This window comes from Onychomys torridus, chromosome 5 (assembly GCF_903995425.1).
Source record: "Onychomys torridus chromosome 5, mOncTor1.1, whole genome shotgun sequence".
Lineage (NCBI taxonomy): Eukaryota > Metazoa > Chordata > Mammalia > Rodentia > Cricetidae > Onychomys > Onychomys torridus.
In genome coordinates this window covers 72,248,482-72,265,699 of record NC_050447.1, presented here as the reverse complement: position 1 = coordinate 72,265,699, position 17,218 = coordinate 72,248,482, and the positions used below count along the sequence as shown (strand labels likewise).

The 17,218-nt window shown below is 36.7% G+C and overlaps 1 protein-coding gene across 8 annotated transcripts in view; it reads left to right on the top strand.

Annotated features, from left to right (window-relative positions):
* Mindy3 (MINDY lysine 48 deubiquitinase 3) overlaps positions 1-17,218 on the top strand; it is a 74,610-nt gene that overhangs the window by 13,492 nt on the left and 43,900 nt on the right. For 6 of the 8 annotated variants that reach the window (XR_004944975.1, XM_036187466.1, XM_036187465.1 and 3 more), the window contains 5 exons: positions 1,400-1,570; positions 4,734-4,785; positions 5,616-5,730; positions 8,232-8,305; positions 9,636-9,715. The exons of 1 other annotated variant lie outside the window; for it this stretch is intronic. Coding sequence is in view for 6 of the 7 variants with exons in the window: in XM_036187466.1 (XP_036043359.1) it covers positions 1,400-1,570; positions 4,734-4,785; positions 5,616-5,730; positions 8,232-8,305; positions 9,636-9,715 (492 nt within the window). In the remaining variant the exon portion in view is untranslated. The remainder of the gene's footprint in view (positions 1-1,399; positions 1,571-4,733; positions 4,786-5,615; positions 5,731-8,231; positions 8,306-9,635; positions 9,716-17,218) is intronic. One more of the 8 variants, XM_036187468.1, reaches the window with a different exon arrangement.

Below are 17,218 nucleotides of genomic sequence, written 5' to 3'. Positions count from 1 at the left end.
TAGCCTGGAACTTGCTGTGTAGGCCGGGCTATCTTCAGACTCAAGAGCCTTCTACTTTAGCTGCTTATTACTAGGGTTACATTCTTCCTCCACCGTGCCTGTTTGTTGTTATTGGTCTCCCTCCCTGTCTCTCCTAGTTTTTTTTCTTTTCTTTTCTTTTTTGCCTTATTGGGCTCTGACTAGGAATTCAACATTCTCTTTTTACTCCTATATCTTTTATTATAGTGGGGACATTGGAAAGTAATTATATTGCAATAAAGCATAGTGTTGCAGCTTGTGTTAGATAGGTACAGGATACTGCCTGATAACAAACATGTTCATTCCACTTGGCAATTTACAAAGATTTTCCTTGGTGACAGGATTTCTTGTGAGCCTCATAGTCATTTCTAGAAGAAGGCAGGATATTACATTGCCAATATTGTGTATAGGAACATAATAGCTTCCATTCTAAGTCATGACCATAGAATCTCCTCATAATTTTGAACTGAAGAGTTAAAGGTGTCCCGGTCATATATATTTAGTATTAATGTGAAATGCACAAGTTCAGTAAAGAAACTTTCTGGGAGTCAGTTATTAACCTGACTTTTAATTGCAGAAAACATTTCTTCCTCAAAAATACAGTCACTTTGACAAATTTGGAAAGCATTGCCATAATGTCATGAAGGCTGTGATGCAAAGTGCATGGAACCGTTACTGACTATAAAGAACTTTGCATTAGAAGACGGAAGCCTCTTGTATCATAAAATGTGATGTAGGATTGTGTTACACAGCCTTCACTTGGAAGTTGGAGTGTGACAGTGCATCTGGAGAGGGGCACTGCTAGAGAGAAGGAGGGCTACTCAGGTTCTGGAGGAGATGGCCTTGCTTGTGCCATCCAAGGCACCAGTGCTCAGCTTGCTATGGGATGGTGTAGTGGCTTCTGGTTTATTCAGCATAACAGTGGTTGCTGCTGCTATCATAATGGATTGCGGTTTTTGTGTGCTAATGGTGTCTAATAACCTTGCTCTTATTCCTGTAAATTGATCAGACATTAAATTCAGAAGATGAAGAGAACAAAGGTCTCCAGGGGCCCTGTTGTTCACTATGCTTGATTTGCCGTAAAGGGGACCTGAGCACCCAGGTGCTCAAGACAGAGATAATTAGCATATTATTTCTCATAATGTTAAATTCTGTATTTTTTTTAGTATTCTTCTAACTCACACCAGTATTTAAAATGATAATATTTTAATCTTTAGGCACATTGTTTTTCTAATTTACAGTCTCCTGGTTATATATGGGTTTTCATCATTTTTATGAAACACTTGATTTTTATTATTAAGCCAAGGCATCTGACTATTTTTCATGACTGGATTTTCTTTTTCAGACAAACCATTATAACTTATACTTTGATTATTTTTAGAGGAAGAGCAGAAGGAGCTCCTCTGTCATACCTTATGTGATATTTTAGAAAGTGCTTGTGACAGCTCTGGATCCTACTGCTTGGTTTCATGGTTAAGAGGAAGGACAACCGAGGAAACGGCTAGTGTTGCTGAGAGTCCTGCACAGGCTAGTTGCCGAGTGGAGCATTCTTGTAAGATACGTTTTTATTTTGTGAAGTCAGTTCTTGTCCTTTAGTAAAACTATTGAAAAGTTTGAAGAGAAAATAGTTTAAGTTTTTATAACTTTTTCTATCCTAAGTTTAACTAGTAATCTTTAATACTTTGTTTCCTTTTCCATTACTTTAATTACTGTAAGATAATGCATATTTACAAAAGGAGTTACATTTATCTTTTATGCATTTTAAAAATAATTCTAGTTAACTTCTACTTGATGAAATCTCCTTTGAGCATTAAAACTTTGATTTTAAAAATCTAAAGAATTTACATCTGTATGCCATAGATTTAGGTTTGCATTATTCTTCTTTGGATGAAAAGTTTTTTTGTGCCATTAAATGTTTAGATATCTTTAGTTGCTTTCTAGAATAAAGATGGAGACATTTTCTTATTTATACACTGTTTCTTTGCTCCTGAACTTTTTGGATATTGTTATCTATATCTAGACCAAGGTAATTTTAGTTTTGTTTCATTTATGTCTTAAGTTTTCTATATCTTGACTGTAGTTTCTTTCTTTTAAATAATCTAAATAATGTCTATTCCTGTTCATAAAAATTATGCATCCCTTCAGTCCCAGCACTTGGGAGGCAGAGGCAGGCAGATCTCTGTGAGTTTGAGGCCAGCCTGGTCTACAGAGCTAGTTCTAAGACAGCCAGGGATGCACAAAGAAACCCTGTCTTGGAAAAAGAAGACAAAACAAAACAAAAAAGAAAGAAAATTACACACGTGAACATTCTTAAAGTGTCTTAAATATTGCCAAAGTGACCTAGTAAATTAGAGACTTCTGGTGGCAGGGAAAATAGATACAAGTTGTTTTTCTGATTTGCTTTGGAGGAATAATCTTGCTAAAAGGTAGTTTTTTATAATTAGTAGTATCAAATCCATAGACTGAATAAGTGATTGATTCCATCCATACTGCAGTGTGCTCACTGCCTTCTGTATAACATGGTTTTGCAAAACTTAGTTAGCTACCTCATGCTAGAAAGTAAACTCTTGAATGTGTGTGGCGTGCACCACTTCCCATAGAGAATTGTTGGTGATGCAGTGTTGCCTTCCCTGAACTGAAATACCCCAATATTTTCACTGTCATTTTTCCCTGCCTCTGCAATTAGAATGGCTTGTGGTTGGCAATTTTAATAACACATTTGTGAGGAATAATTTTAAAAACTTAAACAGTTATGTGATGTTTCTTTTCAGGCCTTTAGAACATTGCCTTTCAAAAAAAATTAATTTTGGAGCTCATTATGACATTTAAAAACAAATGGAAATTACTCAAAAGGATAACAATAAAACATCATTTAAGGCTAATTTTTAAATGTTTTGTAAATTTTACTGTATGAATGTAAGCATGTTAATAATTCCATGTGGAATACTGAATTTTGAGAGAGAGATGCTTTAACTATTCAAAGAGTTTAAGCTCATTGACAGCATTTTCATGTGGATTGTAGTGCATCCATGTGCTGTGAAGGAAGTGGTGTATGGCCGTACTAATGGGTTAGAAAGCTCTAGAATGAAGGGTCTCATTGCGGTCAGCTACCTAAATAATTTAGATGAGTGTGTTATATTGAGTCCCCTCCAAAAAGACAGGCTGTAGAATTTTCTAGTTTACTTAATACTCCTCTGTAAAAAAAAAACACGACATAAAAACGTATTTGAAATATACTTCTAATTTCATATAGATTTAAAACATTTTATTAGCTGAAAATTTGAGAATTTATCTTAGATGCTAACAGTTGAACTGAACTTACATTGAAATAGTTATTCCATATAACAATCTGTTTTCCCTGTTTTTCTTTATTCCCAGTTATGTTCATCCTCTTATGTCTTCTTTTCCATCGTTTCTGCAACTAACCTTTATTTATTTTGGCTTGCCTTTTTAAAGTACTCTCTTTATGTCAACTTTCCAGTGCAACATAAGCAGGCATTATAAAACAGTATAATTTGAAAGAGGCTAATAGAATTATTTACCTTCATGATTTAAAAGTGAAGTATTTCCCCCTCTCATTGATTTTACATTGTGTACAAGCATTAATTCCATTGGCTTCTGTGGTGTATATATTTTTTGCTTTCTAGTAATGCACATTTGTTTGTAGTAGTATATTCTTGGTTCAATTTCAGTTTGTTTCCCACATAAAGCAAAAGGTAAATTAATCCATTTGGACTTCTAAAGGTTTTAGAAAGGCATTTGAAACATTGGAAAGTTAAAATTAGGCTATATAAAGCTAGTATAATGTGCAATTTTAAATTGTAAGTAAAAATTTTAAATTCTGATTTCATAATCAGTTTCCTTAAACAGTAAAAATTTGCTTCATGAAATTGCTCATTGCAAGAAAGTGGGCATTTTGATTGGCTTTTAAAGACTTTATCTTCTGGAAGCCAAGGCTGAGTCTACCTTCCAGTGCTGGTTAGAGCTTGGTGCTCGTAGGGTTCCTGTGTGGACCTGAGCTTCCTTCTACAACAAGAGATGAGGAGGCCGTGGCCACTAAGTGAGGTCAGGCGTGTGCTCACAAGTATCCGCCACTTAGTGAAGCCTTAGTAAATGTCTTTGGTTTAAAGGCTTTCTTTGATTTCCTTAAAAACATTTAAAATTTGTACTTTATTAATATAATCTTAACAATTATTAAAAACTTGCATATGATTGCATGAATAAATGAGGAAACAAACTTAAATCTGTCCTTGAACCTGTGGTTTCAGTGCTATGCCTTTTATAAACATTTCTTTAATAAGTGAGCAGTAAGCCTAAGGATTTTATACTGAAAAAGGTCAGTGCTGATAGTTACACTTCTCTTGTAAACTGCAGGATTATTTTCAAGTTCAGGACACATGACAATGTGTGACAAACAGGCAGTGGTTCCTGTTTTGCATTGCATGTTCTCCTGGCGGTAACTGAATTGTACAGAGATGTTGGTTACTTAGTAACCCTTCTATATTCTCAGTACTGTATCCAGTTCAGTTATAACCATAGTAACTAAGATGATGAACTATGAATTCATGTTACTGTAAAGTTCAGAGTAAACTGGGAATTGTAAGGGAGTAGAAGTAGGGAATGTTTTGATTGCGTGAAGTGTTTACAGCCTGCTGTGTGTATCTTGTGTCATTGATTTGCCATGTGTAGTGCTGAAAAGTGTCTTTTATGTATAGCTGCCTTGGCTGTCGAAGAGCTTGGCTTTGAGCGATTTCATGCATTAATTCAGTAAGTAACATTGAAACATTTAAAATACTTACCTTGTGGACCCATTGCCATTTTAAGTGTGTTCATACTGTGGAAAGGGCCTTAGACTTACATAGTACTTCTGTACTGAAACATGAGCTTAAAATACCTGGTTTGAGCATTAATTTGCTTTCAAATTTAACAACAATTTATACATGTATGTAATTCTAAGTCCTAAAATAACTAACTATCCAAGTATACTTTTAAAAACACTAAATTACATACCTCTTCATCATTATCAGTGAAAAGATCATTTTATCTTTTTTGTTGTTGTTCTGGATGAATGTAAAACCATTTGTAGTGAGACAAATACTAGGATTATTTATCTGCCAAAATATGCTTCCTGTAATTTTCATTAAAAGTGCCCATATTTCATCAAAACTAAGATTTTATCATAAAATCAAAGGAAGGCTGTTGTGTTGACAGAATTACAGGTAGCATTTTGAAGTTTATTAATTTCTTTTAAAAGAAGCCACAAATGTGGCCCTCAGAGGTTTGTTGAAGAAACTTCCAGGCTTTAATGATAGTGTTCTTGTTGCTGACCCCTCTTTGAAAAGGGCCAGTCTATTGTCTAAATAATGGCATAGACTGAGGAGATGGTGCCAGGACTCAGGCTGTCTGAGTGGACTGCTTATAAATCAGAGGAGTTGTCAGCATAATTTTTGCTTTCCTGGTCTAAATTGTTTTTAGAAATCGAAGATACTTCCTAAATATCTCCTGTGTGTATGTTGTAATGAATAAGAATTTAAAATTTTTCCATTTATGAATGGAGTAATCAGGATACTAATACTTAATTCTTCTTCCCCCTCCAGAAAAAGATCATTCAGAACTGTATCAGAATTAAAAGATGCTGTCTTGGACCAGTATTCAATGTGGGGAAACAAATTTGGAGTCTTGCTTTTTCTCTATTCTGTATTACTGACAAAGGTTTGTTTAAAACGATTTACTGTCTTAGCTTAGTGCTGTTTTTCCTGCTGTTCGATGCTGCGTGGCTGCTGTTTGTACATCCATGGTTAAGAATCTTGCTGCTAATATGGAGGTTGATCCTGCCTCCATTCATTCTTTAACCACGTTCACACTTTCCTCCTCTCTGCTCTTGTGGACCACAGAGGTGATTGATACTGTTCTAGTCAGGAGATATCAGTTCTTCTTGATTTGGGTTTTCTTTGATCTTAGCAATATCTAGCACTTGACCTCTAGCCCCTGTAGAAACTCGTTCTGACCCCTCTTTTCTGAATTTAGTTGATTATCCTTGTCCTAGTTTTATATATAGTCTAATATTTAAAATTTTTTTCTTTAATAGCTTCTTCCTTCTTTCTGGGTTCTCTTACACTTCTCCCCTTCTGAATTTTAGAATTCCAGAAGAATCATTCCCTGGGTTCTGTGTAATTATTCTTGTTTTTCTTTTATGGGTAGCTTTTTCTCTTAGCACACCTCTCTGCAACTAACTCCAGTGTGCGCGCTTCCGGTCCTGTCTTCTTTTTGCAACTGCCAATCTCGAATTTCTTGTGGCCTTTCAGGCTCCCTTGAATATCTCCTGATTATACCTTATCTGAAGTCAGGTTTATTTGCTTTTCTTTTCTTTTTTTTCCATTTTACTAATTTTTTTATCATTAGCACTCTGATAGGTATGTGACATCCTTTTTTAAAGGTTTTCTGTTTTTTATTATAAAAATGATATATTAATAATTCTATTAGGGTCATGTTTTGGGGTGTTAGTTTTAATATTTTAATTTTTTACATGCAAAAAGTATTTTTGCGTAGAAGAAGATATGACTTAAGTTTGTTAAAAGGACTCAAGGACAGACAGACTCTAGTAAGGACCATTGGGTGGATGTATGGATGCGAGGAGTTTTACATGTGGAAAAGTTGTAATTTACCAAAGAGTAGAAGCAGCAAGTCTAAAGAGGAAAGGAGTACTGGGGTATAGCACAGCTTGAGGGATCATAAATACTTCAGTCCTACTGCAATGTGATATACGTAGGAACAACTGTGATGATATTCACCCCTTTATATAAGAGGTTTCTCGTGAATACAAAAATAATACTTTAGGTTTCATATCAGAATTGGAACACAATACAATTTTTTTAATATGGAAATGACAAGATTTTCTTATGTGTGTGAGGATGAAAGATGCCGAAATTGGAATAAGAATTTGTGATGAAGAGATTTGAAAAATGGAATACTAGAGTCAAGGAAGCTAGGAAAATAGTATTGTAGTAGAAGCCTAAAGCAGGATGGTGGCCATAGAACAGAAGAGAAAGAGAACAAGTAAAGTAGTTATAATAAAGAAAAAATAATAAGAGAAGCCGACCAACTATTAAACAAGTTACTGTATTAAGTAAGGTGCAAAGGTGCTTGGAGGTCAGGTGACTGGAAAGTGGTAGTGGTGAAGGTTCTGCACCCTCATGACCTTTTCTTGACTATTCACCCTCACGCAGTGTTTCTGCCTCAAATTCTGTTATCTTCTGTATCCTCAGCTGTTTTAGCCATTATGTTAGCTGTTCCTTTGAACACCTTTGAGCTATTGTTCTCTGAAGTAATTCCTTCCGCCCACTGACTGCCACCTGCTCCCACCATGCATTTTGACTTGGTTGTAGCTTGCTTTGTTTTGTTGTTCCCTGGGATGACAGGTCAAGATCGCATAACCCTTTGCTTTCCTAGGGTATCTAGACAGCCTTTTAATATTTTGATTGTTGGTTGTCTATTGTATCCTTAGATGTGGCCTATAGTATAACAGAATCAGTGGTTCTGGTTAGCTTTATAGTGCTCTGGATACCACTTCTTGCTGTTTTGGGGTTGATGAGGTTAAGGTCCCTCACTCTTCCTGTGGTTCTCCAGCCTCCTGTTTGTAAGACTGAAAATGTGTCAGGAGATTGTTTTTAAGAAGGAGAAACTTCTGCCCTCAACTGATATTTTGTTACTGTATATTTGAATTACCAATTTGGGGGAGAAAGTATGGTCATATATGTAAGCTTTCCATTTTCTTTACCTATTATATCTTTTATGTATTTAACTTTATATCTATCTATCTAAACTCAAAAGTCTATGAATTTACTAAGTTTTTTGAAATGATCTAAAGTAGAATTAGTTTTCTTAGTAGGTATGTCAGGTTTTAATTTAGTTTAGCCTGAAGTTAAATAAATATTAACTTTCATATTAAATAATGATTCTCTTCTCTCTTGAAAATTGTTATCTCTGTCCCTTTAACCAACATTATACTTACTACCTATGAGTCCCTTACTGTCCTTCTTAGAGCCCATAAAAGCTGTAAAGTGATCTTTGGGGAGCTACTTCTTACCATATCAAATGCATCCCCACTTCAAGTCTGGGTAATTTGAATAGTATTTTATTAACATATACTCCAAACTGATTATACATTGTGCCTTAGTTTTAAAATGAGGTTAATGAAGTCTTGGTTTCTTTAGGGCATTGAAAATATAAAGAATTCAATTGAAGATGCAAATGAGCCTTTGATAGACCCTGTGTACGGGCATGGCAGGTAAAGGTTTCAGTCTGCTGTCTCTTACTGAACTTTAGACTTCAGGAGTGGGAGAGTTCCTGAAAAGTGTGTTGGCAACAGAAGTCTGGGCTTTACTACCCCTGTGCTGCACGCATTGCACAGCTTTAGCCAGTGTTTGCTGTGTGTGGCCAGTGTTGACATCTGGTTTCTAGTTGTTTACAGATAACTGTTATGACAAATATCTTGTCAAGATATTTTAACAAAGCCTCCTTTATATCCATTTATTATTTTTTATTTGTTTGTTTTGTTTTTAGAGACAGGGTTTCTCTGTGTAGCTTTGTGCCTTTCCTGGAACTCACTTTGTAGACCAGGCTAGCCTCGAACTCACAGAGATCCGCCTGCCTCTGCCTCCCGAGTGCTGGGATTAAAGGCATGCGCCACCACCACCCGGCCACTTATGTGTTTTTTTTAAAAGCTAAACTTATATTAACTTAGAAATAAATATTTTCTTACCCATCTGTGCTAGTTTCATTTTGAGTTAAAACAAACCTTTTCTATTTTTTGGCTTATTTTACCATATCAATAGAATAGTGAAAATCTATTCTCACACAAGTCCTTTTTAGATATGTCTGCTTTAGTTGTTAACATTCACCTATCCTCTATCAGAGTGCATATTAAATGTAATTGTGATGTTCTCCATCTATTACAAAGTGAAGTTTCTTTGGGGGGTGTGAGAATTATATGTATAAAAAATAAATATTTTAAATGTAGTTAAGGATTATACTGATTTAGTAAAGTAAGCTTTTGTAAGTTCTCCAAGACCCATGACTTCACTAGCCAAGTAGCAAGGTTTCCAGTCCCAATTGGTTCTCCATACCAAGTAGTCAGCCCCAAAATCATGCACGTGCTTATGTAAGTGTGTGTGTGTGTGTGTGTGTGTGTGTGTGTGTGTGTGTAAGAATATATGTGACAATTTATTGAAAAGAGGCAATTAATTTGAGAGCAAAGGGGGGTATTTGGGAGAGGTTGAAGGAAGGAAAGGGAAGGGGAAAATGATTATTTTTTTGATGATTATAATTCCAAAATTATTATGTATAAAAATAAATGTAAACACTGAAGCAACAGACTAATTTTTATCCACTTAAAGTTACTAGGTTTCTGTGGAATAGTCTTCTGGAATAGATGCCATTATAGTGTAGCACTAAGGCCCTCACCATGGCCAGACAGAAAAGGGAAATGAAGGTTTCCTCTCATTTTATGTTTTAACAGATTGAATGGGAAAAGTCATTAAAAAACTATTGTAGGAATTACTTGATTTGAAGAACTAGTTTTATATCTGTTTTAACTGATATTTAATTTTTATTGATAGCCAAAGCTTAATTAACCTCCTACTGACGGGACATGCAGTTTCTAATGTTTGGGATGGTGATAGAGAGTGCTCAGGAATGCGTAAGTATGTTCTTTGTTATGGTCTCAAATGATTAATATTTTAGGGAAATATGGGAGATTGATATTCATCTATTTAACAGCTCTACATTATGTGGATGTTAAGGTAAGTGCTTTCTGTTAGAAGAACCCTTTATGGTTTCCAAGACACCATAACATTAAAGTGTAGATTTTTGGAAGCAGGCCATCTTGGGTACCAAATTTATGAGCTTGGTCAGGCTTCGATCCTTAAGGCTTTGGTTTTCTCTGGTCTGTTATTGGGACTGTGGCGCTAACTTTAGAAATGGTAATCTGTCTCTTGGTAGATGTAACATAGGAATATTTATCCAGGGACAGTACTGCATTCAGTGCTGGAAGTTATGGGGAATTATAAAGTAATTGAATTACTTGCTTTGACAGTATCCTGAGTTTTTCTATATTACTTTTAATATACACTGTAATTTGCTGAACAGATTTTGTTTTCTAATGGCTTTACATCTACTTACCCTTCCAACAACATTTCCATTTCTGGTTTCAGTTATTTTGTTTCAGTGGCTTCTTACGTTGTCACAAACATCAAATGAAGCACACTATCCAGTCCATTCACTTCAGCAGGACTGATGCACATTTATATTTAAATCCCTTTCAGTTTCTTACTGGACAGTCTGAATTCATTTGTGTAGTCATTTAACTTTTATGGAATAATTGCAATAAACCTTTTACTGAAATGTCTATCATAGGACATGAACCTTCATAGTTCCTGTTCATAGGCAAATTTATGTTTTCTCCCTAATTTGGTGTTTGACAGAATGGTTACCAAATGACAGAGAATGTATTACATTTGAGAAAATGTTACTACTTTTGATTTATATGAATCATTCTTAACTTTCAATTTGAATTTTCCTCAAATTTTAGAAATTTATATAGCTAATTCATAAAAAAAAAATTACAATGTTAAGAAAAATTTGAGTAAAAAATACAGAACTCCAGAATTCACAGAACACAATGAAACCTTCCACTGTGCTGTTTGGAAAGATGAGCCTGACTTCGTGCACTAGGTGATGTGTGCAGTGTAAAGAAGAGTGCGGCCTTGCTAACTGCATGGACACACAGCCCACATGTGCTCTGTCTTGTCCTGCTCTCTTCTGTTCCAGCACATCCTAAGGACTTTCCATTCCGGTTTTGGTCGAGAAGCATGTGATCCTGCTGGCTAAAGTGCCAGTCTCTCTTGTGTGATGTCCAATGTCCTTGATCTCTCCCTCCTGCAGAGCTTTCTGGTCTCTGTGGTATCTGCCGTGATGTCACAGAACTAGAGAAGAAACTGTGGCTTCTGCACCTCTTCTCGCCTATCCCCCTTCGGCCCTTATCATTGCTACTTACCACTGATTGCTGTGGCCATAACTATTAGTCTTCAGTTCATTACTATGCTTTCCTGGTTCAGTTTCCTGTGTTCAGTTTCCTCTCTCTCTCTGGTCACTACAAAACCCAGATCCTCCCCTAGGTACATAGGCTCTTAACATTTTGAGTTTTCATCAGTACCTTGGTTCCTGGTATATGCAAATGCATTATTTTCTGATTCTTGAAGCACTGCCGTTCAGGACTGTTGTTTTACTATGGATACTTTAAGGTACAGTTTAAGGATCAAAACTAAGCCATGGTTAGAAGATAGGGTTATCTCAGAAAAAAAATTGCCCACGTGTACTTAAAATTTCCCCTCAGTCTTTAGGAATGTTGACTTGAACTCAGTTCTGCTTTCATATGTTTCAACATAAAATAAAAATCCATACATTTATTCAGCATTTTCTGTGTGTATTTCTGGCTTTGACAACATGGTAGGAAGTATGGAACATAAATGAGAAATTATGTGGTAGTTTTCAAACACTCAGACAAATCACTTCCCTTACTTAATTTCCTTTTATGTGGAAGTAATGCATTCTTCAGATGGCTATTGTAAATACTAAGAGTTCTGTAATGTCTTCATGGTCCTGTAGGAACAACTCAATTTTCTGTCAGTGCTTATCCACATAGTTTAGGTGGATGAGGACGTGAACATGGATGATTTGATGTGTGGTGAAAGGAGACATGTTGAAATGAGAACTATACAAATGCTGAGGAAGGAGGAAGCCTTTCTCATTGTGTTTATGTCGGTGTAAATAGACACTGGAATTTTAATGGGGACAGAGAGCATGAGCAAGAGGGTATTTGGGGAAGCACACACATTTTATTGTTTAGACAGGGAGACAGACAGACAGACTGAATAAAGCAGTGTACATCATTTGGAGACCTTAAAATGATGAATATTCAGACCCCAGCTGAGAATAGTTAAGGGTAGAACTTTTAGGTGTTGGGACATGGACATAAAACTTAAGACTTTTCCTCAGTGATTCTGCTGTGCAGCTGGGTTTGAGAACCAGTACATTGTGATGAACACTGGTAAAAGGAAAGACTGTATCAGCATAGGCTTGAGTGAGGACACAGAGGCTACTAACTACCATATTTACTCCTAGTTGGTAAGTATCAGGAAAGGAATCATTGTCAGCATTGAGCAGAGAAATAACACAGTCAAATCTAGAAGAAAACAATGCTGTCAGTTGGTAGAATTATTGGAATAGAATCACGAGTTGAAAGCTATGGCACACAGCTTCGACAGTGGGAAAGGTACAAGACAGTGATAGACGGTGGCACAGGACGGAGAAAAGAACAGTTTTTATTTCCTTCCTACAAGCAGTATGTTTTGGATATGGCTTTTTAACCTCAATATGGCTATAAAGAAACTGAGGCTTGGGTGATTATTAATTTGTCCAAAGTGAAACAGCAGAGATTAAACCAACAGGACTTCTAACCATGCCAAGGCCTCTGCTTGTTCTCTGTAGAACATCCTCCTCCTAAATCAGCCCACCTTGTGCTCATATCGGCAGCACCTATACTAAAATTTGGGATGATATATCAGTCTACCTCTGTGGTTGAGTCTACAGGAGATAGAACTTGTAGAACTCCTCATATTAGAGGTAAGGGTGAAGTGCAGGTAACTATCAAAAGTTTAAATCAAACATACTGCATTAATCAACACATATAACATGGGAAAGCCCTGAAAGGCACGTGTATTTTTATAATATGCTTGACCCTTGTCATATACTGACATTAGTACTACATTTCAGTGCTAGTCACCCTCAAAGATAGATGTTTGCCCACATAGAGAGAAGTTAATCCAGAGGTCCTTGTCCGCAGTATAAAGTTGGAAAATAAGCTGTGCAGTATATCTCATTCCAGGAGAATGGGGCTCCGAGGAAGATTTTTCTTTAGTAAGGTAGTTGAGATACAAATCACCTGAGAAGGGACTTGCTCTTCAGCAGTGGGGGCAAGGATTTTGCTGGTGAGCTGATAGAAGTGAGGCCTCTGATGGGCTGCATGGTTTTTGTTTTAATTATTAGAGTTTGCCTCTGCTGTACACAGGGAAAAGAGCCAGTTTTAAAAGAGCAGCTGGATACAGGAATATGCGTGTGACATAGTCTTGTGAGATGCACGTTCTTTTAAAGAAATGACATGCAACAAGGAAAAGATACAGGCTTCGTTCAACTTAAGAAATTCAAGATATGGAAGTTTACTGAAGGTCTAAGTGAACATAGAAAAATGTACAAAACTAGAGAAAAAGGATGTGAATTAACTGCTCTAAGGAATAAAGAGCTGTTAGGAGTTTAGATTAGAAGACAAGTGGGATTGACTTACAGTGGATCTCACTGATAAGGCTACTAGGTTTTTGGGTTATTTCTTGCGGTTTTGTTTGGTTTGGTTTGGTTTACCTAGCAGTAATCACTCCTGGTAGTAGAAGAGAAGTGGATATTAGGTGTGACCTGGGAATATTCAGTGAAGGGTAAACAAGGCATTTTTCACCTTTATTTACTAAGGTTATTAGTGTTTGAATTGTCATGTGTGTCTTTTGCCTTGAGCAGTTTACCTTGGGTGAGCATGTAGATGGTTTCCAGTTTGACTACTGCAGAACAAATCGGTAAGAAACACTGTGTGTGAGTCAGTCCTATTCAATGTTCCTGCAGGATTGATTTCTTAAATTAGATATGTATTAAAGATTTAGTCAACTGTTGACTTTTTCTTAGTAATAACTTTATTGAAATCTAATCTATGTACTATGCATGCCACGTAGTCAAAATGTAAAATAAATCAAATCTGAAATAGCTTCCTTGCTTTATAAAGAAATTCTGGTCCCATCAGCACTAGCTCCTCATAGCTCCATTTACTCCAGGTTGACAACTACTAATCTGCTTTCTGTTTCTATAAATTTTCATGTCCTGGGTATTTAACATAAATAGAAATTATACGATGTCTGGTGTTTGTGGCAAATTTCTTTTACTTTGAGCAGTGTTTCCCTGTACTGGTGCTTGCTTTTTATCATTGAGCAAGCAATATTGCAGTATGTGGCTGAGCCATGCATAGTCATCCATCATCAATTGCTGGACATTGAAATGGCCACCTATCTGTTATGAATAATGCTGTTAGGGACATCTGTGTGCAAGTCTTTGTAAGAGCATGTGCTTTTATCTTTCTTTGCTATATACCTAGAAATTGAAATCCTGGATAATACATTAACTCAGAAGATTTACTCTTTGGGGGAATATCCATTCAACTGTTAATTAATAGCAACTTTATCTCTAAAATATGCCTTACAACTAATAATGTATCAACATATCTTTCTGACTGTTGAGTTTTGGGTTGGTTGTTGTTGTTTTTTTTTTTTTTTTTTCTGTATCCTGGATGATAACTGAACTTTGTCCATCTTTAATATTTGGTCAGTTTTTGACAAATGATTATATATTTTAATTGACATGTGTTCCACTTCCTCATGAATCTGAGCTCAGTTGTTTATTCACATGTAAGCGTTTTAACTTTTTTGCCCTCTGGGAACTGTCTCTTCTCATCATCTGCCATTTTAGAGGGAGGGGTTGCTTTATTCCAATTTATGGGGCTCTGTAAGTTCTTTTTTAGTTTTTTTTTTTATAGTGCAGGCAATCTCTCCCAACCTTTTCTTATACATTTTTCTTAGTGATGTCTTTTGTTCCCAAGGTTTTCACTTCCATAATGTAGAGTCATTTGATATTTTCTGTGTCAGTTAGGCTTGGGTGGCTCTTTCCCCTGCACCAATTCTGTATTTCTATCATCCCCACATTAAACTAATATTCTTTAGTATTTTCTTAAAATGTTTTACTTTATTATGTCTTACCCATTTATCATTTTTATACATTTATTTAATGGTTAATTGTAAGAAATAATTGATGCTCATGAACTTAATGATACATAGAGATATAGAAATGTAAACTCTAAGGAATATGATCATTTCAGAACTCTACAATTAAGAATATGATTTACAATTATGATTGATCAGAATTAATAGATCAGAGGGCCACTATCCTGAAACTGTGTTACTTTCAACAACATGTTTTATTGGCTAGAGCCAGGTTGCTAGATGAAGTTAAATCTCCTAGTTAATCTGCATTTGAGACCATCAGTCATTTTATAGTATTTATTTCAAACAGTGTTGTAAATGTAAATGGTGTGCTGGTTATTTTTTGTTGTTAGCTAGACACAACCTAGAGTTACTTAGGAAGAAAGAAGTTCAGGTAATTAAGGAATGGTACAAATCAAGTTGGCTCCTGTGATGGTTAAATGAAAATGACCCCCATAGGCGCATAGATTTGTATGCTTAACCACCAGTTGGTAAACTGTTTGAAAAGGTCTAGAGATTAGAAGGATTAGGAGGTATGGCCTTGTTGAAGTAGGTGTGGCCTTGGAGGAAGCTAGTCAGGGGTGGGGGGGGGGGGGGGGGTGGGGGGGGGGGGTGGACTTTGAAATCTCAAAAGCCCACACTAGTGTCCATCTGTTCCCCCCCCAACACCCCCCACCCCGCCTTCCACTTGTTGATCAGGATGTAAAGCTCTCAGCTACTGCCAAGCACCATGCCTGTCTGCTTCCTGCCATGAAGTTTTGTTTACCCTCTAGAACTGTAGGCAAGCCTCCAGTTAAAGGCTTTCTTTATAGGAGTTGCCTTGGTTGTGGTGTCTCCTCACAACAGTAGAACCTTGAGGCTAAGACAGCCTGTGACTATCTGTGAGTGACTCCTGATAGATGGTTGGTGTAGAAGGGCCCAGGCTCTGTGAACTGACTGCACCATCTCTAGACAGGAGGGCTTGGGCAGTATGTATAAGAAAGCTAGCTGGGTATGAGCCTGGCAGTTCAAGGGAGTGAGGCAGTTTGCAATTTTCCTCCCTGGTTTCTGCTTGAGTTCCTGCCCTGACTTCCCACAATAATGGATTGTGACCTGGAAGTATAAACCAACTAACCCTTTTTCCTCCCCTAAACTGCTTTTTGACAGAATGCTTTAGCACACCAACAGAAATCCAAAGTGGGCATCCTGGGTTTGTTGTTGTTGTTAAATCTATTATCCAATAGTAGCAGTCCAACTTCTTAGGAATCCAGCAGGTAGCCATCAGTGGATTTAAAAGGATCTTCACTTTTCCTTTCCTCGTATAATTTAAATTGAGGCATAGTTAGTCATTGTTTTTTCAAGACAAGGTTATTTTGTGTAGCCTTGGCTATCCTGAAACAGCTCTGTAGCCCAGGCTGTCCTTGAACTCGAAGAGATCCTCCTGCTTCTGCCTCCCAAATGCTGGGATTAAAGGCAAACATTTGCCACCACTGCCCGGCTGGCTACTCATTCTTAACTCTCTGGTATAAGCACAAAATTTAATACTTAAGTGTATTTTTGGGAAAGAGCCACCATTGAGATCTTTAAACAGATTTTAAACTGAAATTGCAAGTATGTTTCCTATAAGTGAAATAAACAAGATTTTCAAGTACATTGTTGCTTTTTATTTTAACTGTTGTATATTTTTGTTTTTTAAAAATTCCTCTTCTATATTTAAATATGGATTTTTTTTAACCTTTCTTAGGACCCTGCATAATCTCCTCCCAATTCATTTTCCACCCATCATAAACCTGTGCTTGAACAAAATACTACTGCTGTCTGTGTCTTTGTTCCTGTATCTGAGGACTTATGTGTCCTTCCTGCCTCTGCCTGTCTAGTCCTGTGCTCACTTCATATGCCGCCTGTTCAAGGAGACCTGAGTTCCCACTGCTGAAAGTGACCATGGCCTCATCTGAGCATTTTACTGTCCTGGCACTTTCTACTTCCTACTTGTCCTTTGCTGCCCAAACCAAACTGCTCTTAAGGTGATCAGATATCACCTGTGGCATTCTATTACAGGGCTTGACACCTAGGGTATGTTTGCTGCATGTAAGATGATTATCTGGTTTCCAAAACAGCATCAAATTTGACAAATCTATGAGGACTCCTATAAATTCCCCAGCAGTTGTAGGAGATGACAGTTGGTAGTACAAAAAATATCAACCTAAGTACTAGGATACCCAGTCAGTAGTCCCCAAAAGGTAATGTGAAATAATGATGGGGGGTAAGAGTGGGGGCTGGGCAGAATGTGAGAGAATATCAAATTTCAGTTA